Here is a 24,106-nt window from a genome sequence, read left to right on the forward strand (position 1 = left end):
TTCCGGCGGAAGGCGATTCGAAAGGAAGGAATAGAGAAAATGAGAACGCGAGAAGTGTGAGAGCGAGGATGGGGGGTTTATATAACCGCCTCATCGCTCGGCGCCATCATTGCAAGCGACTAGGCACTAGCGCCAAGGGACACGTGGAAGAGTGATATACGTCCGAACCCATGCTTCGAGGTCGGGATCTTCTCAGCATTTAATGTCATTAATGATGCAGGTGCCTCCTCGTCCCTCTGCATACATGTGGCGCTGCTTCCTTCACCACGCCATTTGCGAATCGTAACTGTCGCTACTCGTCCCTCGCTAAGGGATAGAAATCGAAGGGTTGCAGCCATTGCACAGCACGTGGGATTTGAGGTGTACAAATCGCATTAATTACGCCCCGATTATCCCAATCACCATCATTAGCAAGGGAGGGGAGACGTCATTTCATTTCCCCAAGTATTTACTCTCCAAGTCCGAACTCGGACCAAGAGAGTAGGGGACTTCTGTCATGGAAAAATCTGTACAAGGACAATCGAGGTCAGCATGAGCTACATGAATCAGATAGCGAGGCTTCAGAAGAAAGATACAACGTTAGGGGCCAACTCCTAAGTCATGACTCGGAACTACAATCCTAATTGGCTGACCTGAACCCTCGTCCTCATCCGAATGAGAATGGTTGAGACGAGTCCTGATCTTCGTTCTCAGCTTTGATCAGAGAACTCCGACCTCAGTGATCTATCGACAGACTCTGACTATTAGTACTCGGCTTCACGTCTGTATGACCCGAGGCCAAGTCAGAGTACAGATATTCCATATGCCGAGGCTGAGGCCGGGTCAGGGCATGTATGTGTCGTGCACAAAGGCTGAAACCGAGTCCAGGCATGGATATATCGCGTACCGAGGCTAAGGACGAGCCCGTGATGATACTTCGCAAGCCGAGTCTGGAGATTGACCTAGATACGGACATGACCAACGATCTCGCCCAAAGATACACGCCATTAAGGCATGATACGTCACGCGATCCAAAGATTACGGATAATATCTTCACAATCATAATATCTTGTTGATTGAGTGAATCACGCCAAGATTAACGGACGTGGATCGTCCAACCCACAAGTATAAATACCAGGGGACCTCATTGCTACAGGTATACAATATCTCGCATCCTCTCTCTACACTCGACCTAAACCAAGATTCCCTAGCCTGACTTAGGCATCGGAGGGTCCCCCGGTTTAGCCAAGGTCTCCTTTGCTCACTCTTTTGTGCAGGACCAAGGTTCGTCGAAGGTTCTGTTGCATTGAGTGGAGGGTGGACCAGATTTTGACCTCAACAAGATAAATAAATGATTATCATCAAAATAGTTGTGGCCATGTGGGCATAGCAAACTCAGAAAAAAAAAAAAAAAGAAGTGTGCAGATAGTTCTTCTAAGCAGATGAATGAGCAGCATGTGAGAAAATTTGGTAATAATTCCACCAGCATCAATAACTGTCTTTTCCATAAAAAATGGCTCCTTTCTCCATACAACACAAGAAGTGCCATATTTTGATATTTGATTGAAAAAACTAGAGACAGCAAAGTTGTCATATGCAAGGTGGTCTTGTAAGTTGTTGAGCTATTTTCATATAGATTTCACTCAATAGCACATCCTGACCTGGATTTTCAAATAAACCATTAGTATTTTGTTATTTCATGAAACATTAGTATTTTGATCCAGCACAAAGAACTCAATAGTTTTCCTCTGGAGTCTTCACACTTATTTTTGTTAGCTCCTGATGTCTTTCCTAATTGTTTGCAACTTTTGAATACACATGAAATTTGTTGTTTTTGCTGAAAATAATATCAAACTATATCCACTAGAAAATCAAACACCAATTTGTAACACCACAACTGGAAACGGAGGTCTCTACCTGATGTAGAAATGTCAGCTTTGAATCACGATAAGGAATGTGCTGTGATTTTCCATTGGAAATATTTACAAGATTCATGATAACAAGTCTGCAAAATTCAAAAAATAAATGAATGAATTATTTGCACCTAAAAAGAACAAGAAAAACTTACAAGTTCTTAAGAAACAATAAATAATTTAATATTCAAAATAATAAATAGACAACTTTAAACAATATAAAGGTGCGAAATTTTGAGAAATAACCCCAATGTCGAGAGCGACCTGTTGATGTTGAGCTCATTTGCCTGTTGTTCAAAATTATATTTGCTAGCTATGATTTATTTTATTTTTTATTTTTTTTAAATGCTAAAGTTGAAAGTAACAAGAAGCTTGAAAAAACAGAAATATATATATATACACACACAATCGAAGCTTTGGTATTTGAAGGATCTACTTAATCAAATCAGGTAGATCTCTTAAAATCTTTCCTCTTGTATACGCATCCTGACCGCTTGACAAAATTTTGAAAATAAGCACCATGGGCTGAGGAAGAAAGAAGTGGGAAGAGAAGCCCAGGCCCAACCCCTTTTTTTGCCCAACAAGTGGGAATTATTACTTATGATAATCAATTAAATTACAAGAAAGCCCTCATGCCCTCATTTGAGTAAGGATAACAAGCCGATATGATGTAATAGCAAAACGATAAGCTAAATTACTAATATATCCCTGTACACCACCATAAAAAAATAAAAAAATACAAAAAAAAATAAAACATAAAATTGACTGATCATAACTGCATTGTACACATTTACATGGATGAAACATGGCTCGAAATTCACAAGCAGGCCATTCTTTCATCATGTATGGAATGGATACTAGCAAACAAGCAGAGCAATCTTGCTTGTCTATTTTGGGGGACTAGGAATCACTTGTTTCTATGGTACACATACTTCAACCAGTGTGATTTTCAGGCCTAGAAATTAGATTGTACCTGCTTCACATGGGTCGCATGCACTTGGCAGGTTGTAACCTATTAGTGGATAGGCACAAACATTTCTCCATCCTCACCTCATGCAGCTCACCAACTTTACCAGGATCAAGGCCATTAGTACACTATCCTAATCATGGGAATCAATCATGACAGCTACAGCCATATATCAGTCCTCAAATGGAGGTTGAAATGCCAACCAAATACATCAATTCATAAATGTGGGTGTTAAATCCATTCCATTCCATACATATGGGTGTAATCTGATGTGGGTGTTAAATCCATTCCATTCCATAATATGCATATATGTGGCCATGTTATTGTATAGTTTAAAAACAAAAGTAAATATTGTCAATAAGGATAATGTCTAGTCATAAACATCATGGATAGATGGTTAGAAATTGCCGAGGCCAAGCAACAAATTCTCCTACACTGACATCTCCAAGTGTATGATGATAATCATCTTCCTTCCACAACTCTGCTTGCGCGGCTATAATCTCGGTCAGGACAACACTTAAATTTCCTTCGCCCAGCTCTACTCCATGGACATGTGCACTTGGATTAACTGCGTGCACCTCACCACGAGCAATTACCCGTTTCCTCCAATCGCAAATATCGCATCTCTTGCCCACAAGTGTCCAATCAGGCTACATGTACACATATAACACGTCATTAGTATTTTTAAAGTTTATACATGTAATCATAAGCTCAAGATAGTATTAGAGAAATACGTACATACCGACGAGGCCTGACTAGATTTAAATGAAGGTGCTGTCAGTGGACCCACAACCCCCTGTTCTGCTTGTCGATCTACAATGTAGTTAACCTTCTGAATGAGTTCTTCTAGGCTTTTCTTTAATTGACCTATTTCCTGCGTCAAACTATCTCGCTCCTGCGTCACCATGTTGAGCTTACCTACAATCGGGATTGTCTTCTTTAATGCAAACGTTTCCACCTATACCCCGCATGCACCCTCTACCGTCACTCCCAATCGATTGTAGACAAAATTGGAAGTCGATTTATCAGAGAATAAATATTTACTAATTAACTCGGGTATTTGAAGGTCAAGAATGCATGTGTAAGGGCATCACTTTGAATAACTTTGTCCAGGTTATTAGCACCGAGGTCTTCAACAACCGCATTGACAATGTTGTTTAAGTTTGCCACACTATGGTAGTGGTGAGAAGTTGGTGCACGTTTGGTACACTTGGGTGATGCATGCTCACCATGCATGTTCCACACCCTACATGTTGGATTAAATCCATTTTTAATCAAATCTATTATCACATCTTCAATTGGGCAGGGTAAACGTAGACATCTGCATTTGATACATGGACAATGAATGGTTTCTCTACCAAGAAAGTGTTCTTTTGTGAACTTCACAAAGTTCATCATACCATCTATAAAATGTGGGTCCGGGTAATGTAGAGTAATCCACTCCCTGGGGTCCATTGGATACGACCTCTTTATTTATGATGTGTACATGTACATGTACACAAACATAATAATCAGATATCAGATCACTGTTGTATTGATGGTCTAGACAAGTGTGATCACCAAACCTCAACCAAGGAACCAAATAAAGGTGGCAAGTAATATAGCAAGAACAAAACAAGACACCATCCTTTGCACCTTTGTTAGGTGGTCCCATATTTTCTCCATTGACTTTGAATCAACTTTCCAATAAAGGCAAGACTTTGATTTCAAAAGGATATATTGCAATAAAACCTCCCAAATGCATGCATGTAAATGAAGGGTCACTTCTATTTGTCGGGCAAGACAGGATGTGAATTTCAGATTTCCAATTACTAGCTATTTTTCAATGGTATAGCTGGCTTCATATCTTTTAGGAGACCTGGCATTAAGTGAGTTTGGACGTTCATTTGTGAGCATTGTACCTCCACATATGTTCATTGGCTTTGAATTTGGATAGCTAAGTGCCCCACATGAGTTCGAAATAGCCAACATCATTGAGGTGGACCATACTATATTGTCCCGGTTAGAAGGTTCTATTTTTGGTCAGATCAATGTGAACACTTGACGAGTCTACTTGAAAAATTGGCTCCTTTTTTTTTGAGTTTCTTTTTCTTCTTCTTCTTTTTTTCTTTTTTTTAAAACTTCATAGTAAAAAGTGTAATGGAAACAGTAGTGACTAAATGTCCACCATTAATATGTTTCAAACTAGCATGGATGCATGTGTAAAAACTGAAATTTGGAAACTTCATATGATAGTCGAGGATTGAATATTAAAAATGAAAGAATTTGTTGGATGCATAAAAAAGATATGAATACTGAACTCTCTGAACTTCATAATGGAAGGAAACTGCGTTAAATGGAAAATGGGCATGCCTGACTTTCAATCTGTATCTCATTTTTCCCGATCTCATATCTTCTCCCTATCTCATTTTTACCTAAACAACAAAATCTACGAGGACAGAATTAGATCATTTTGACTGGAAAATATAAATAGACACGCTATCCTTACATAATAAATTTGAGTAGACTCCTTTAACTACTTCTATTTTCCTACAGGAAGTGACTGTTCACTGGTGGATATCAGAGAGCAAGCCTTGCTGAACCTAAGCAATGTAGGCCATTCTTTTTTAATTGACAGTGATGAAGCTGGTGATCAAGTGGCTTCCATTTGGGCCACCTTGTATAAGGCACACAAGTTGCGGACGTTGCTATGCAACTCAACAATATCCAGGGTGCCAAACAATGCATTTCATCATTTGGCATTGGACTTGAGTTACAGTAGCATTCAGAAATTGCCTCCATCAGTAGGGAAATTGAAGCACTTGGGATATCTTGATTTGTTTGAGACAGAGATAAAGGAGTTGTCTGAGGGGGTGAGTAATTGCAGAAATCTTGCCTGCTTATTGATGTGCTCTGCTGTAGTTATGTTTCTTCTTTCAAAAGAGACAACCATATGCTTGTGACGGCCACTCTTTTCACCATTGCAACCCCATCAATATCTACAGCCTAAAAAAGGGGGAAAGGGACAAATCCTCTGTCCTAATCCAATATAGAAACCAAAGAACCCTAATTTCATCAGATTCGAACAATAAACCGTACAACTGAGCTACAAACGGCACAAAAATCCGAATTATCCAATAGACGAATCCAGACGAAAGCACAATCTACAAAATCAAAATTGGGATTAGGACTTCCGGAACTCACATTGACAGATCTTGAAGATCGGGAGATTCTTCGATTGGTGGAGAGAGACGGGGAGAGGAGGCAAAGCGCGAGAGTGAGCGAGAGGGAGAGACCGGGCTTGGGATTGGGAGAGTGAGAGAGAGGAAAGGGGTTTTAAATGGTTCGAGGGAAAGGGTTTCGAGAGAGAGATTGCGAACTGAGGGAAAGGGTTCGAGGGAAACGGTTTCGACGAGGAGTAGAAGCGGATTACGTACCGAGTACTGAGTAAAGTCTGTGGGGCCTACTATTATTTATTTATTTTATCCACTCCGTCCATCCATTTTAACCGATAATTCTAGGGCTTGAGACCAAAAATGAAACATATCAAAATCTCAAGTAGACCATGCCACAGAAAACAATGTGAATTGAACCTCTACCATTGAAAATTTCTTAGAAGCCACTGAAGTTTTGGATCAATCTGATATTTGTGTTTTCTCTTCATCCAGGTCTTTGTGATCTTATGAGCAAGTTGGATGATAAATAAACATCACCGTGGGCCATAGGAAGGTTTCAACGGTGGAGATCATCATTTTTCACTGTTTTCTATGGTATGGCCCACTTGAGATTTGGATAAGCTTCAATTTTGGGCTCAACCCCTAAAAGTAGGGGGAAAAACGGATGAACCATGTGGATAGACCATATGCATTAACACTTAACCCAAGTGAGTTTACTCAGTACAATAAGGGCCTACTGAGCAACTTCGTATACAATCTAATTTGGGTGACAGTGCCTCGTGCAATGTGGGCTCCATCATGATGTATGTGTTTTATCCATGCCGTCTATCTATTTCTTAAGACATTTTAGGAATTTATTTAAAAAATGAGTTAGATCTAAATATCAGGTGGACCACAGCATAGAAAATACTAGTGATTGGGTCATCGTTAAAAATGGTTATGATTATGCCGACGGAATTCAGCGACGGCTTTTAGCCGTCGGTATCAGCCGTCGGGGACACCACCAAGCAGCTTTTTTGGCAATTGTTGGATACTACCAAGAGGCCCATGTTGTATTGCTTGATAATATTTTTGCTATTTTTTAAAATCCATTCCAGTCAATTCTTCGTACTTTTGTTCGATAGATTGATTTTAGGTTTAGTGGGTAGACAGTGTGCCATGAGATCTTTGTCGAGCCCTAGCATGTTGTCATAGGAAAGTTAAATAACCACAGCTTTGGAAATTCAATCATTCTTCGTCTGTCTTTGATAAGTAGATTCTTTCCGATATTCACTTCTTAAGGATTCTTGGGGGTTTCGAGATCAACCATTTCAAAATTGCCCTATACAACATTGGTTTTTTAATCAAACTTTTTTAGGACATCCTCAAGTTCGGGAGTCGGGTCATCATTTCTCTTGCCCTTGACCTTTTCCAAGCCCATAAGTTCAAAATCTAATTCTATATCAAAATTGTAAATGTTGACTTTGAATTTATGCATCCCATTAGACAAGTTGGGTATCTTATTGCATAGTATTTTTGAAATGTTTTTTGATCTTTTAGGTTTTGAAAAAAAAAAAAATCTATTTTTGGTGGTTTTAAGAATTTTTTTATTATTTTTGGATTTTGATGGTTTCCAAATGTTTTTGGCTTTTGAAAATTTTTTGTTCTTTTGGATTTAAAAATTTTCTTGATTTTTTTTTAGAATTGTTGGTGCCCGAGAAGGATGACATTTCAAACCAAGGTTGCCCCTTGGTTTGGCTTGGGGCATTGAATCTTATTTACATCGGCATTTTTTTTTTATATTGGCCTTACTTGGTGACAAGCCGAATGATTCCAATGTTAGGGGAACAGTGAACCAATTGGTGTCCGGTGTTCCCTCCCCTCAGGAAGTAAGGCTTAAAGTGGCAGTGGGTGGTTTTTATGGTTTCCTGTCTAACTGTCATGATAAAACGAGGGTCGGGCTCAGAATCGATGTCAAATGCTACGACTTCTTCTTCATCTCTGAGGTTCTGGAGTTTCTCAAGTTACTGTAGTTCAATTGGGATCTATACGGATGTTCAATCGATGTGGGGTACATTTTGCCCCTAGCCCACATGTTTCTTAGGCATATCCTTGCTAGCATGGTTGTGACTATGATTAGAGGGATCAAGGTCTAGATTCTCATCTAGGTGGATGTTTTTGACACTACAAATTTTGACTGGAGTGAGGGATGAGGAATGCTCCTCATTTGGCTCCATCCACCTCCTCTTAGGGTTAAGCTCCTTTAGTATGTCTATTGGGGGTTGCCTGTATTGCAATCTTGTCTTATCTACCTTCTCTTGCACTTCGACCAGCTTGGCGATGTCTTAATACTTAAGTTGGAATTTCAAGATTTGGTGTTCAACTTGAGTCAAAATACATTTAGCTCTTAAGGGGTGCGTGGCCAACATGTGAGTAATAGTTTCCATTGGAAATTAGTTGTGGTATGGGCCTCCTATAAGGGGACCGTAGAAGCACACAGAGATGAATCAAGCAACGTATTAAAATCTCACAATCAAACACAATCACAAAGACTCCAAATTTAACATGGAAAAACCCTTATAAGAAAAAAAAATGGCACAAAGTGACATATATTACTATGAAAGCAGAAATTACAAGAGATAGAGAGAATACCCGATTCGAACAAACATCGATTCTCCCCTTACAAGCCCTTAGAAACCCTATGAATGAATTAGAAAGACCTAAGATACCCCCTAATTCTGATTACACCCATATATATAGCCTTTACACAATTCACAATCGAAATAGGAAATAAGTCCATCACTTAACGCAATTCTGCGTATTTTTTGCGTGATCGATTGATGGGCCTTTGATGGAATCAATAAACCATCGATGGCATTACAACCACTTCAATAACATCGAACTAAAGATCAAATATTCCAACGATTAAATAATAATCTCTCAGATTTTACTGATGGCATCGATCATGCCTTCGATGTCATTGAACAACCTTTGATAGCATTGAACAACCTTTTATGACATCGAACAAGACACCTAAAGTGTCCAACAACCAATTTGATAAATTCTAGATTTTTCATGGCATCAAGCTGGACTTTAATGGCATCGAAGTCTACTCGATGACATCGAATTATCATTAACATGCATGTTGATTTATAGATTTAAAACATCAATCAACGATCTCCACCATGTCTTCAATCAACATTCTTTATAGCTTATTTTTCTCCATCTCTAATTCTACCTCACATCATAGATCTACCAACACTTCTCGTGCATCCTCCGTCTTCCTTTACGCATTCACCGAGCCTAAAGAAGATGCACAGAACTTGAACTTCTCTGTGGGAAGCACCTTAGTAAGCATGTCCATCAGATTCACGCTCGTGTGAATCTTCTCCAGAGTCACACCTCCTTTCTCAAGCACTTGTCGGATAAAATGATGACGAACATTAATATGCTTAATACGTGAGCGATAAACCAAAATTTTAACCAAATTGATTATGCTTTCATTATCACAATTAATCGGCATGACCTCCTACTAAAGCCTCAACTAATTTATCATTTTTATCCCAAACATCTTCCTTAAATGTCTCCCTCATTGTCATATACTCATCCTCGGTTGTAGAAAGAGCCACCATAAACTAAAGCTTTAACATCCAACTGATCGCTCTACCCGCTAGCACAAACAAGTAACATGAAGTCGACTTTTAAGAATCCACACTGCCCACGTAATTAGAATCCACATATCCTACTAACTTAGCCTTGATTTCTAAAAAGATAAGACGCAATCCTACGTACCTCGAATGTATCGAAGTAGTCATTTCACTTATTTCCAATATTGCTTTCCAGGGTTAGACACGTATCTGTAAACAACACTAACTGTATGTGAAATGTCTGGTCTAGTACAAACCATGGCATACATCAAACTACCCACTGCATTCGAATAAGGCACATGGGACATCTCCTACTTTTCTTCATTGATTTTAGGACATCATCCAGAAGAAAGTTTAAAATAAACCGCATGAGGAACGTTGAGCGGCTTTGCTCTGTCCATCCCATACTTCTCAAATACCTTCTCAAGGTACTCCTTATGAGATAACTAAAGCCTACTCCTTTCTCCTCTTTTTCTTCTCCCTTTCTCCCTTTTTTCTAATTCTTTTTTAAGGTAAAATTTGTATAGGGAGAGGGGTTGTCCAAATGAGGGCTTTATATAGTATCAAAAAGTGTACAAAATGGCCCCAATGGCACTTTGTTCATTATTTTAACCCTAAGAGAGGTTGTTTCCCACTAAAGGGACCCAAAAAAAGGCATGTGGGTCAATCTAAACCATGAAATAAGTGTCCAACAATGTGATCTTTGTTTAAACATAAATATACGATGATCGAGCGTGCCGATCAACCGGAAAGGCCCTAACTTAAATCGACGGTCGCTGATGATCAATAGGAGTCATGGCTATATGTATATGTGTGGAGAAATGTATTTAGTTAGTACCCCGAATTTGGTCATGAATTGACGGTCTGGAAGTTACAACTTTGTGAAGAACAGAGACTAATTTCACTTAAGTTCCAAATTTTCATATAAAGTATTCACACAACTCAAGCACTCACCTTGTGAGTCCAAGTTGAACGATTCGAGACATGATCTCAGCTCGACATCCTGTAATAGACGTCAAGTCCACTAAGACGAACTTATTTCTATAACCTCGAGTTTAGTAGGCCACTAATGAGCAGTATAAAGCTTGTTTGGATAATCATGGCATTTCTATACTGAATTGGGTAACGATATTTCTTTTGCGCAATAATTAAGGTTTAGATTAGATAAGTTCATAGCGTGACCTATTCGTGACTAGCAGAAATGACGATTCGGTTATAATCACTATAAATCATTGATTTTTAGGCTAAAAGGATAAGTAGGTCAGTTTAGTTTGTTAATTAAGGTCTGACCACTAGTTATCTTAGATTTTAGTAGGTTTTTATTTAGTTGTGGTTATCTTGATTAGTTAGTGATAGGTTGGCTAGATTTAGGCTCGGTGTGAGCAAATCATGTAGTTAAACTCGATGTTTAAGTAATCAGTCAAATTCGTTGGCTTCTTATGGTTAATTAATTAGATTTGTGTTGTTTTTTATTGGTATCACTCGTGCATAAGCTAGCATCGAGTGTCAATGGTCAGTAAATAACAACGTAAGTTAACTATAATGAAAAAAAATTAAGTATTTTAGAAAATCCAAAATATTGAAAATCTGGGACGTTACATAATGTTTTTGAGGTATTAGGCTATGGGCAGGTTCATGTGCCTTAAGGATTAGAGATGGGGAGGACGATGCTCCTTGTAGGAGGAGCGGAGAGAATTCTTGGTTGTAACTTAGGACGGCATTTGTTTGGTAGACATTGGATGCAAAATCTCCATAGATGACATTGACAGTAGGAGTCTCTGTCATGTTGGACCTACTTGATGTTGTGGTAGAAGATTCTGGAGTACGTTGTTGTTACTTGTGGGGGCCAGGTCGGAGACACAACATTTGAGAGTGATTTCAAAGGCATCATTTGAGTGGTAATTAAATTCCAATTCATATCAATTCACACCCAAACATCTCTATTATACAACCCCTAAATAGAAAAATGGTGAATGCTCCCCATTCACTTAAACTCGTATCTTATCCGCTAAACTTCTGGTGGGGGCACAAGAGGACATCTCATGATGCACCCAATTTCTCCAAGCAAGCCACAATTATTCAAGGATTCAGACCATTGATTTGATGAACCAATCTTTTCATGAGAAGCGAGTGTCAGCTAGGTGAGTGTGTGGAGATGTCTTCATCAGTGCACAAAGTGGTCACAATCTTCAACAAGATATATGCAAATGAAGTTGGTCCACTGAAATTTTTTATTTTCTTTATTTTGAGTTAATAGATTAGAACATCTTTTTAGGTTGTGGGCACCTAACCTGGTCTTCCTCTTGTGAAGGAGTCATAGACCTAGGTATAAACATCCCTACTCTGCTGCACTTTCCAAATCAATGTGGCTTGCTTGATGGGTGGAAAACTTAAATTTATGAGTCGAATGTGGTTTTTCCACCCTAATGATTGGACCAAAATCCATGGGTGTCGTCCTATTGTCGCCAGTGCATGGTTCTCCATCTCACACATGGTCTTAGTTTATATGGTCCATCGTAGCTTGTAAACATTGGGCATATGGTTTAGTAATCAGAATGGGTGAAAAGTGGGCCTAGCCTTAGATGGTCAATATGTAAATATCTCCTCATATTAGAAGAAGAAAAAAAAAATCTTCCCACATGCCAGTGGATTTAGTTTAGAAAAATAGTTTTTTACCAAAATGGCTCCATGGTTCCACTGATGCTAGAAAATGGTTTCCTTCCCATTACCTTTTCTTAGGCCCAGACTAATTTAGGATTTTGTAGGGATGAAAATGTCTTCGGTGCAAGCTGTAATGGTAAGGTAATTGAGTGCACAAGAAGTTATAAGGACCTTTTTATAGAAGTGTAAAGCGAGTCTCATTAAACTATGATTGAGCCCATTTGCTGATAAGTTAAACCTGAATGCAAGTTTTAGTGACATTAAATGAGAAGAGAAGCCATTTCTACTTTCGTGTGAAGCCTTCGAGCCATTTTTGTAAAAATCTCTTAAAAAAAGTGGCTAAGGCGATTCCAACGAGGATTGTGTACTGACACCGTTAATAACAATGTGGCTATTGGAAGGCACTATGTAGACCCACAATGCTATATATGTTTTATCTATGCGTCCATTAATTTTTTGTTATTATTTTAGGATTTAAGCCAAAAAATGAGGTTGATCATATCTTAGATAGACCATATCACATGAAAATTTATTTGTCATATAATCCTGATAGGCCAGGAAGTCTTGGATGAAGGAAAATATAAATATCAGTTTGATTCAAAACTTAAGTGGCTCCCAAATTATTTTTTTTAAGGCAGGCATTTAATCACCTAATATCAGGTGTAGTCCACCTAATTTTTTGATCTTACTCTTTTGAAACTAATGTCCTAAAATGACCCAGAAAAAAAAAAAAAAAAAAAAGGATGAACGGCGTGGATAAACTCATACATCATGGTGGGCCGACAAAGCGCCGTCCAGTAGCGGCTTTCCCACTGACACTTCCGTTGCTGACAGTGTCAGTAGCGAAACCCCGTCCAGGCGATTCACGCATGCGCGTATCCCGGCCAGGGATCTCGTAGCCTTCTCCGCACGGGACGCGGATTGCGTACTGAGTAACTGAACGCTTAGCGTACCGGGTAAACTACGCGAGGTCTACTATAATTTACATATTTTATCCACTCCGTACATTCATTTTGAGAGATAACTTTAGGTCTCTAGCTCAAAAATGAAGTATATCCAAATCTCAAGTGGAACTCACTACAGGAAACATTGTGAATTGAAATTCTACCGTCGAAACTTTCTTAGGGTCAAAGAAGTTTTGTATTAATCTTATTTCTGTTTTCCCTTAACCCATATGTCTTTTTAATCTTATGAACAGGTTGGATGACAAATAAACATCACTGTGAGCCCCACCAAGGTTTCAACAGTGGAATTCATTATTCCCACTGTTTCCTATGGTGTGGTCCACTTGAGCTTTGAGTATGTTTCAATTTTCGGCTCAACCACTAAAATGATCTGGAAAAACGGATGAACGGCGTAGATAATCCACACACATTCACAGTAGGCCCAACCAAATTTACTCAGTACGATAAAAGCTTACTGAGTAACTCAGTACGCAATCCGATTTCGCCTTCTCCTGCCTGGACGCCGTTTGTATACTGAGGTACTTAGTAACCTATGTGGGGCCCACCGTGATATGTGTGTCTTATTCATTCTGTCCATTTGTTTTAATAGATCTCTTTAGAGCATGAGCCCAAAATTGAAGTATATCCAAAGCACCAGTGAGCCACACCATAGGAAGCAGTGGCAATTGAAAGCCTATAGTTGAAAACTTTCTGAGGGCTCAGATATTTTAGATGAAGCTGATATTTGTAATTTCCTTTCTCCTATTTCTGTGTGAACATATGAACAGATTAGATGAAAAATAAACATGAACCTTAACAAGGTTTCAACCGTGTAATTATCACCATTATTTCTTGTGCTGTTGAGCTTTGACACGCTTCAATTTAAGATTTATGCCCTGAAATGAGTTACTAAGACGAATGGACGGTGAGGATAAGGCATATACATAAATGTCAGTCTCACAGAATTTACTCAGTACTACCTAATCCACATCCCTCCTGCCTTGCTTAAAAAATTCAGGCTGGCCACCAATAAAGTGGACCGCAAGAATTAGTTGAATATAAATGGCCAATAATGTTTTTCTCCAAATGTTGATTCTGCTGATGCATAGTTACCCATTTGATGGGTCCACCACCCTCTGTAGGGAACGGTTGATCAATGGCCAGAGTATGGCCGTACCACCTCACTATAAATCCAGGAGATTTTCTCTGCATTGGTACTTTGTACGTATCATAGACATCAATATGCATGTACAGATGGTATTGGGAATTTGAGCATCAATCCAAAGTTCCAAACCATCCAATCTTATGGCCACCGTAGATGGGGCTTTATTCCTATATGGATTGGACAATCTTTACTCTTCGATACCGGACAATTGTTAATTGAATTCGACCGTTGACAACATGTCATCAAAACCGTCCATTTTGTGGTCCACAATAGCATAGATAGAATAGTATGTGACGTATCTATCCGTTGAAGAGGTGGACCACACCGTGATGATAATATGATATGAAAATCAGGCCAATCCAAACATGCAGCGGGAAATGACTTCAATAACAGTCGACAGCCGTTGTATGAGATGGTTTCCTAGTGTGGACTATAAGCCAAACCATTAGTTGTTTGGCTTATTTTTATAACATGAGATCAGATGGCCCACCTTTTTTAACGGATAGGATATTCTGCATGCATGAGAGGTTGGCGTGAATAAAGACCGTATCATAACTTAAAATACAGCTGCGGTGTTGATAGTTTTTCGCGTGATGACAGGAAGTTTTGCTGAGCCCGCGTCGGGGGACGCGGATTGTGTCCTAACCCCGCCCGTCTCTGGCCACGAACGGGCAGTTCTGTGGGCGGGCCCACTGTGATTTATCCATATATCCACACCGTTCATCCCTTTTATTATGTTATTTTAAAATATTTTTGTAAAAATGAGGTAGATCCAAAGCTCAAGTGGACCACACAAAGGATGACTATTGCATTTAGTGCTTTATATATTTAATGCAACTAAGTTTATTATTTGGTGTGGTCCATTTGAGCGTTGGATCTGCCTCATTTTGTGTACATCCCTTAAAAATGATATGTGAAAAGGTATGGATGGTGTGGATATAATGATAAATCAAGGCGGGCCTGCCCACGTAACTATCCGTTCGTGGCTAGAGACGGGCGGTGGTAGGACGCAATCCGCGTCCCCAAGGAAAGCTGATTGGGTAATACCCGATGAGTACCTGGCTAGAGACGGACGGTCCTGGCAGGGGCTCTATGGGACTTCCGGTGGACCGATTGTATAGATGTTCTCAACCAAAACCCGAGCTGATCAGTCGCCCTTGTATGTTAGAAACAGGTAAAGGCTTAGAAAGATTTAACCAAGCTTTTCCAGCCATACAATAGAATTGAAAACTATGGCCGACCTGACTAATGGATGGAGCTGATTCTCTGATCATTGCATCCAAATAGTAGGATCTCTTTGATGTATGTATTGGATCTTGTAAATATATGACATTTAGATACATGTGGCAGCACAGGAAGCAGATTGCGTACCGAGTAAACTCTGTAGGACCCACCGTGATTTATATATTTTATCCACTCCGTCCATCCATTTTACCAGATAATATTATGGCTTAATTCCAAAAATGAAGAATATACAAATATGAAGTAGACCACACAACAGGAAAAGCGTGAACTGGACGTCTACCGTTGAAAAAATCTTGGGGGCTACAGAAGTTTTGTATCAAGATGATATTTATTTTTTCCATTCATCCATGTATTTTTGATCTTATGAACAGTTTGGATGACAAATAAACATCACTGTGGGCCTTAGGAGGGTTTCGACGGTGGAAATCACTGTTTGCACTGTTTCCTGTGATATAGTTTCCACCGTCTGCACTGTTTCCTGTGATATGGTCCACTTGAACTTTGGGTATGCTTCGATTTTAGGCTAAACCCCTAAAATGAGATGAAAAAATGGATGGACGGCGTGGATAAACCACAAACGTTTACGGTGGGCCCAACAGAGTTTACTCAGTACGCAATCTAATTTCGGCAGCACGTACATGAGCTACGTTGTACGCCGTGCAGGCTTGGCAGAGCTCATAAATTCGTGTTCCCCCTCGTGCCATCAGTAGACACGCGTTTTGATTCTCGCAAGTGTTTTGGCCCATGGTTCACTAATCTAGACCATTGATCTGTTGAAGGATGGATCACGTCCGTAAATTTCCAAAATCAGAGTACTTCTTTTAACTACTACCAGGACCCTTTCAAATTGAAGGTGGACTGTCTTTGTATATGTTTTTTCTTAACCGTTCATCGTAGGCCACGCATCGAAAGGTTAGGATTGTCTAATGGTAAGAGTTTCGATTCGATGTCCATCCAAGGAGGGGCAGCGCGTTACTGTCGGACGCGCATTTCCTGTGAAAGCCTTTCCCAGCAAGTTCCAGCGCTGGAAATCTAGGTGGGCCCCACCGTGATGTTCGTGAGAAATCCACCCGTCCATCTGTTTTTGGAGATCATTTTATGACTAAAAGTGAGTGGTATACAAAACTCAAGTGGGCCGCACCAAAGTAAAAGGTGAGTAGGGAAATTTCTATCGTTGAAACCTGTATGGGGTTGACAGTGATGTTTACGTGACGTTTTCGGCCCACTTGAGTATTGAACCCAGCTCATTTTTGGCCTTGTTTTCTAAAACGGGCTCACAAAACGGATGGACGGGTGGATTTCTCACAAACATCACGGTGGGCCCGATTTAGGTTCACAGCGCACATGAGCTTCCGCTTAAGGCTGGCCAGGAAATCCGCGTCCGTTACTATCGGACCCGGCGAACAGAAGTTCCTGCATGCGGAAGCTAAGTGGCCCACTGCCCACGTTCGTGACAAATTCATCTCTTTCATCCGATTTTTCAAATAATTTAAGAATCCAAAGCTCAAGTGGGCCACATTACAGGAAAGAGTGGAGATTGAACGCCACCGTTGAATCATTCTTGGGCCATAGATGTCTTTACGAATGGTTTGGACGGCATGTAAACATACTGTAGACCTTTGAAAGTTTCAATAGCTTTTAGTTGGAGAAAGGATGTATAGGGTGGATTTCTCACAAAAGTCCTGTAGGCCCCATGTGGCTTCTGCATGTAGGAAGTTTCTTTTGGCCGCTGCACCTGTAACCATCTCAAAATAACCGGAGGAAAAAAGAAAGCTTTAAGAAAGAAAATAGAGCCACCTTCAACCGTAAAAATCATATGTTAAATGCCTTTTCTTATAACCGTATGTCTGAAGTATATTAATCTTATACGTATGATGTAAGTTTATATCGTTTTTGTTGTTATATGAATGTATGTCCCATGATTAGCGCAGGCTGCTATAATTGAATGTCAAACCTAACAACTAAGACCTCAAGCACTGAGATATTAGATATGTTGGAAATCAACCATATGTGACTAATATTTAATGAGATCTGTCGCCTATTTAGCTACTTGCATAACGTTGCTTAAGATAATTATGCAATTATCATAAGGTATGGTTCGTCATTTTAAAATGGGTTACACCTCTGTTTTCTATACAAAAATACTTTTTCTCTTCAATATAGATAATTTTTATTTTTTTTATTATTATTATTTACAGTTGGCCATAGAGAACAACCGTAGAAAGCATCTCTCGATGGAGAACTTTGCTTGATGCTCGAATTGAATCCAATGTATGAGCGCAAATTTGAATTACAACTAAAGTTAATAATTATAGATTACACTAAAGAATATAAATGACAAAAAAAAATCACAACTGTGTAAATGACAAATAATTGAAAGATACATTTAATTAATCTAGTTAGTATGAGACAACTTCTTATACTGAATTCCTTTGCTATTAACCTTTTGGAGCCTTTCCTTTTTAGCTTTTTACCTATATAGATAATCACTCCAAGCTTCTTGCCCACTATTACTTTATGGATAATATGGCATCACTTGATAGACACTAACTATATACTCGCAAAATTCTCTAAAGGTATCTCCATATATTTTAAATATACTATGTAACTCTTATGAAATTACATGTCTCTTTTTAATTAGATCTCACAAGAACTTACAGAAATGAGGTATGACAATCCCATTGAGTGAATTGTATAAATTTAGTTTATCTATGTTTTCATACACTATGGTCTAGATCAACTCTTTTGATTAACACATAGACTTAAAAAGATGAATGTATCAAAATCAAAACATGATCATAGACCTGGATTTACCATACAATCTCCCAAATGGGTACATTGCTATAAAGAGGGCAAAGTTGTGCGTCCAAGGCCGCTTCACTCCGCATCTTTGTGGTGACAAATATCGTATTCCTCGATTTCTCGACTTGGAAATTTCCTAGGAGAATATTAAAATTTTAAAGTTTTCTCAAAATATTAATGAAAAAATCTCGCAAAAATTAAACATATTTAAAATATTCATTACATGTTTTATATATATAAAAAGAATCTTAATGTTTATACTATTTTTCCAAATAAGATTATTCATGAAAAATACACGATATTTAAAGTTCTTTTGAGATTTTGAAACATTATGATAATATCTTTAGGGTGTTGGGTTATTTGTAAATACTTGTAAATAATAATAATTAGTATGCATATGTTTGATCTAGGTTGTCTATTTTTTGTATCACAGTGCCTATTTTTGCTCTAAGGTATAATTTTCTCTCCCCCCCTATCTTCTCATGTAAAAAATTTCACCAAGATATTTATTAAAAAACACTATTGTCCATTCATTTTACATGAACATTTTAATATATTAACTAAAAAACGAGACATCCAAACATCAAGTGGCCCACACAATAGGAACATATTCGCAGCAGGTTTTTACAAATCAACCCACCCTTTTATATGACGTGGCTTACTTGAACTTTGGATCTACCTCAATTTTAGATTCACGTCTTAAAATTATCTTGCAAAATAAATGAACCGCACGCAAGGATAAGTCACATAATTCATGAAATTAATACTTTTCTCAATCTTTATGTAAAAAGCAAGTTTTATACTATAAGCATAGAAAAAAAGTCTAGAAATTACATGGGTATTTATTTTCATGCATTTGCATGGAAAATTAAAAAACAAATATCCCTCAGCGATTGTACACAATCTCACGAGATATTGTAACAAAATCTCGCACTAACAATACGACAATATAATAGCGATGTTTTCAATATCTCGGCGATATTTGTCACATCTCTCCTCATATCTCAGTTTCCCTCCAAAATCCAAATCTCTCTCTCTCTCTCTCTCTCTCTCTCTCTCTCTTGAAAACAGCTGCTTATCTAAAAATGGGGAAGAGATTCGGAGAGGCAGGGTTTACTAAAAATAGAGTAGGTGGAAGAAGAAGAACCTTATATACGAAGGAAAACGCACGTTAGTAATGAATCCTCTCTCTTCCCAACAATCTAAATGTGGCACTCTTCCCCCTGCTTTCCAGATAATGCAAACCCACCTCTTTTTCCCCTTCTTTTCCATTTTCGGCATTTCTCTCTCTCTATATATAGACCCTCTTCTCCTTTCTTTCTTTCCATGCTGGGAAGGAAGGCCTAATAGAGAAACAGAGAGAAAGAGAGACAGATACCGATAACAAATGGGGAGAGGGAAGATTGAAATCAAGAGGATCGAGAATGCCACAAGCCGTCAGGTCACCTTCTCTAAACGCCGTGTCGGTCTTCTTAAGAAAGCCCAGGAACTCGCCATCCTCTGTGATGCTGAGGTTGCCCTCATCATCTTCTCCAGCACTGGCAAGCTCTTCGAATTCTCCAACTCTGGGTAAATTGCCCATTCCGTCAATCCTTTCATGCATGTGCATGTGTGCATGTTACAATGTGTCTCCTTGCGGGGCCCCACAGATTAGCTGCCTGCTGATTATCATGATTTGAGGATGAATAATCTTGATTTATTATTATTATTATTTTTAATGTTGAATATCAACTGTTTGAAAATTTCCTTTCTACGTTTGTTCATCTGCATGTACTGTTGCTTCGAATCAATCATCGAGCATTAATTTTCAATGGTGGCCCCATATGCCCATAAAACATTGCATGCTTTACGATGGCCTGTGATCGGGACTGCCCACAAATTAGGCGTGGTCTGTAATCATGCTTCGAGGATGGTCCTGATCTTTGATTTTTTATTTTTATTTTTATTTTTTAAAGTTGAATATGAGCTGTTGGAAATGTTCCTTTCGTTGTTCTATGTTCATTTGAATGTAGTGATGCTCAGAATCAATATTCGAGCATAAATCTTCTACAGCAGCCCGAATAGTGTAGCATGTTTAATGGTGGTTTGATGATTGGGACTGCCTGCAAATGAGCTGTGGTCTGATAATCATTCTTCAAGGATGATGTTTTAAGTTGAATATGACCTGTCGGAAAATTTCCTTTCGATGGTCTATATTCATCTGCATGTAGTGATTCTCAGAATCGATCATTGAACCATATGATGTACCATGCTTTATGGTGGTCTGATGATTGGGGCCACCCACAAATTAGCTGTGGTCTAATAGTCATGCTTCAAGGATGATCCTGGTCTTTGATTTATTATTATTATTATTATTATTTCTTTTTAGGTTGAATATGAGCTGTTGGAAATTTTCCTTACAATGTTGTGTGCTCATCTGCATGTAGTGATGCTCAGAAACAATCTGTGCATAAGTTTTCTATGATGGCCCTATAGTGTAGCATGCTTTATGGTCTGATGATTGGGACTGCTGGCAAATTAGCTGTAGTCTGATAATCATACTTGAAGGATGATCCTGATATTTTATTTTATTATTTTATTGTTTTAAATTTTTTTTTTTTTTTTTGAGTTGAATATGAGTTGTTGGAAAATTTCCTTTCTTTGTTCAATGTTCTTCTACATATGTTGATGCCCAGAATCAATCCCTGAATGTGTAAAATTTTCAGTGGCCCATATAGCGCAGTATCCTGGACATGATGGTTTGGATTCCCTGACCACTACAGTATGGTAGAAAATTGCTTGTTATATGATATCTTGGCAGTCTATGGTGGATTGTGCTTGTATACTTATTGTTGGGTTTTTTTTCAAAATAAGAAGGAAAAGAATTTTTAATTTATAAAAGAGAATTTTCTATCTTTCCGCCTCAAACCTAACACCTATATACTGTATAATGTGTCGTGCATGTACTTGATCCTGACTACTCAGACCGTGGGTCAACTGTGGATGAAGACAGAGCCTGGTAATCACACTGATTGACTGCTGAATCAATAGCATTTTCCTGTTGAAATTTGGGCTGGGGTCATGTGCCTTTTTAAGCCATTTAATTGTGACTCATGAGACGGTCCAATCAGTGGATTTGTGGCTGTCCAATCAAACTGTGGTCCCATCGTCTGGAAGGTCCAGATTTTGACCACATGCATGCACATAGCGGATGGCTGTGCTTGACTACAATATGCTTTTCACCACTATAGGGTAGCATATAATTCCTTCTTCTTTCACAGTTCCTTTATACCCGGCATTTTTGTGTTGCTTCCTCTTTCTTTCCCGGTTCCCTTTTACCCAGCATGTTTTTGTTGCATAGTTGTATCCGAATTCAACAATTATAGATTCAAAGTGAGCTAATAACATGCATATATGAAAAGCTAATAATTCTCAATCAAGTGCCTGAGAAACCTATGATGCAAGGAACATAATGACTTCTAATTCATGGAACGATTGGTGGGAAACTTGCAGAATTAGAAGGATAAGAAAGCAATTTCTGAGCATGGTTTTGTTTCCAAGCATGGTTTTTGTCAATACATTGACTGAGTCATAAAACTCAGTGATAGCATCACCTCATTTAAAAATAATACATGCCAAATCTTTGATGATTAGACAAGAAAGGTTCTCCACCAACATTGATAAATTTAGCCCAAATCTGATAGATAACACAAACATGAGAATAAACCCTGTAAATAATGCGATGGAAAGAGCAATATATGCTAACTACCCATGAAGTATTTTTTTATTTATTCATAACCACGTCTATACAATCCCATTTATATGGTTTCTTATAGCCAAAGAGTGCATATTGTTTACTGATTAAGTGCTAGAAATCTAAATAGACACCTTATTGGTTACATAATAGATAAAGTAGGCAAGTTAAGAGCACTCTTGGGTACTTTCTTAATAAAACTTTACAGAACTAAAAGGAGTTCAACTTCCTAAATACTCTATAGATCATGTGGATAGAGTCTATAGACCCTAGGGCTCTATAGTTGATCCATATCCCTCTTTTAATCTTTATGTTTGCATTTAGGATTCCAAACTCAGCAACTGTCCTGTTTGTAGCTGTCTTTATCCGCATGGAGTGTAGTAGCTATACAAATGCAAGAATTTGCAATCGGCTGTTATGAAGAAGCGTATAATACCCTATCCATTCATCTCATAATGAGTATACGCAATTGTATTGTTAATGCAGTTGAACAATTGTATACTCATGTTGAATGTTTTATACTTAAGACATATAGGGACAAGAGAAGGTGAGAAAGATGTCTTCAAACTTGAAAAAATGAGAGGAAGGGTAGGGACCTCGATCATATTAGATGCATTAAGAGCGATAACCAGAGGGTAGTAGTAAAAGACAATGTGGTCAATGAAACTTGGATAAGCTATTTTCAAAACTTGTGAAATGACAACCACTTTGAGAGCATAGGGATAGAAAGAACCATAAACGCAAATGACGTCAGATACCATAGATGCTTTCATAGGATTAGTATATCTAAAGTGAAAGAAGCTTTGAAAACGATGAAAACTGGAAAGGCCCTTGGACAAGATGTTTTATCAATAGAGGCTTGGAAATGTATGGGAGATACTAGGTTAGTTTGGTTAACAAAGTTGTCCAACAAGAATGTAAGATTGAAGAAAATGCTAGATGAAAGTCTCAAGAGGATATATTTATAGTGTTTAGGATATGTATGAGGGAGTAGTAACAAATGTGAGGACCACTAGTGGAGAGACAAGCATGGTTCTGAATGTCGGTATCAGTTGGCATATTGGCTCGGTGGAAAAATGATACGATATGGTGTTGTGTATCGGTATCGAGGCCATATCGGCCTGTATAAGCTAGATTTTTTTAAAAGAAAAATAATATGAAAATATTAGAAAAATAGAAAAAAAAAGGAGATATCCAAGAATCTACCCTTCTTTTTTTTTTTTTTGTTTTTTGTTTTTTTTTTTTGGTATTTTGACCATGTATTCAATGTTGTATTGGACCATTCTTTGATGAGAATTTTGTATGTCGACTTGACTTGTTGAAGGTCAACTAAATGGGCCCTAATTAAACACAAATTAAGCATGATTTGGTGAACAATGGCCCATTACATTGAAATACAACAAAAAGAAGATGAGAATATAAAAATGAAAGTGAAGGTTTACCCTTCTTTCTGATTTTAACCATAATGGTTCACTTTGCTTTGATTTGTCGAATCCCATTTAAGTAATTTGTTTTGATCCCAAAATAAGTTTTTAAGCTTCTTCCATGGTTTAAATGAAAAAAAGAAGAGAAGACATGTAAAAATTTGAAAAAAATATATCCAAAATTGGGCTTTTATAGGCGTATCGGTCGATATGGGCCGATATGGACCGATATGGGTCAATTTTTTCATATTGGACAGATACGACCTCGAGCCGATACGGATACGATACGGCCGTATCAGCCGATACGATACCGATATTTATATCCATGGAGACACCAATGGTCAAAATTGAGCCCATACCTTTTTGCGTGGGTTATGGATGAGTTACCAAGACATTTTCAGGAAGAGATCACATGGTGTATGTTGTTTGCAGATGACATGGTTTTGATTGACAAGACAAGGGAGCACATAAACAAAAAGCTATATTTATGGA

At 38.3% G+C, this 24,106-nt stretch overlaps 1 protein-coding gene and 1 long non-coding RNA gene across 4 annotated transcripts in view; one reads left to right on the plus strand and one right to left on the minus strand.

Moving 5' to 3' along the window:
- Positions 1-3,131: 3,131 nt before the first annotated feature.
- Positions 3,132-6,248, minus strand: LOC131225842 (uncharacterized). Of its 2 annotated transcripts, none has more exons than XR_009161587.1 (3): positions 6,043-6,248; positions 3,602-5,872; positions 3,132-3,509 (listed from the first exon to the last, which is right to left on the minus strand). It is a non-coding gene; the product is annotated as an uncharacterized LOC131225842 (long non-coding RNA). The 2 variants fall into 2 exon arrangements; XR_009161586.1 differs by having other exon boundaries at positions 3,602-5,877.
- Positions 6,249-19,528: 13,280 nt separating this feature from the next.
- The window catches only part of LOC131225844 (agamous-like MADS-box protein AGL15), a 43,414-nt gene continuing 38,836 nt past the window's right edge, over positions 19,529-24,106 (plus strand). For both annotated transcript variants that reach the window (XM_058221439.1, XM_058221440.1), the window contains exon 1: positions 19,529-20,026. In XM_058221439.1, coding sequence (XP_058077422.1) covers positions 19,845-20,026 — 182 coding nt within the window. In that variant the 5' untranslated portion in view covers positions 19,529-19,844. The remainder of the gene's footprint in view (positions 20,027-24,106) is intronic.

This window comes from Magnolia sinica, chromosome 14 (genome assembly GCF_029962835.1).
Source record: "Magnolia sinica isolate HGM2019 chromosome 14, MsV1, whole genome shotgun sequence".
NCBI classification, from domain to species: Eukaryota; Viridiplantae; Streptophyta; class Magnoliopsida; order Magnoliales; family Magnoliaceae; genus Magnolia; species Magnolia sinica.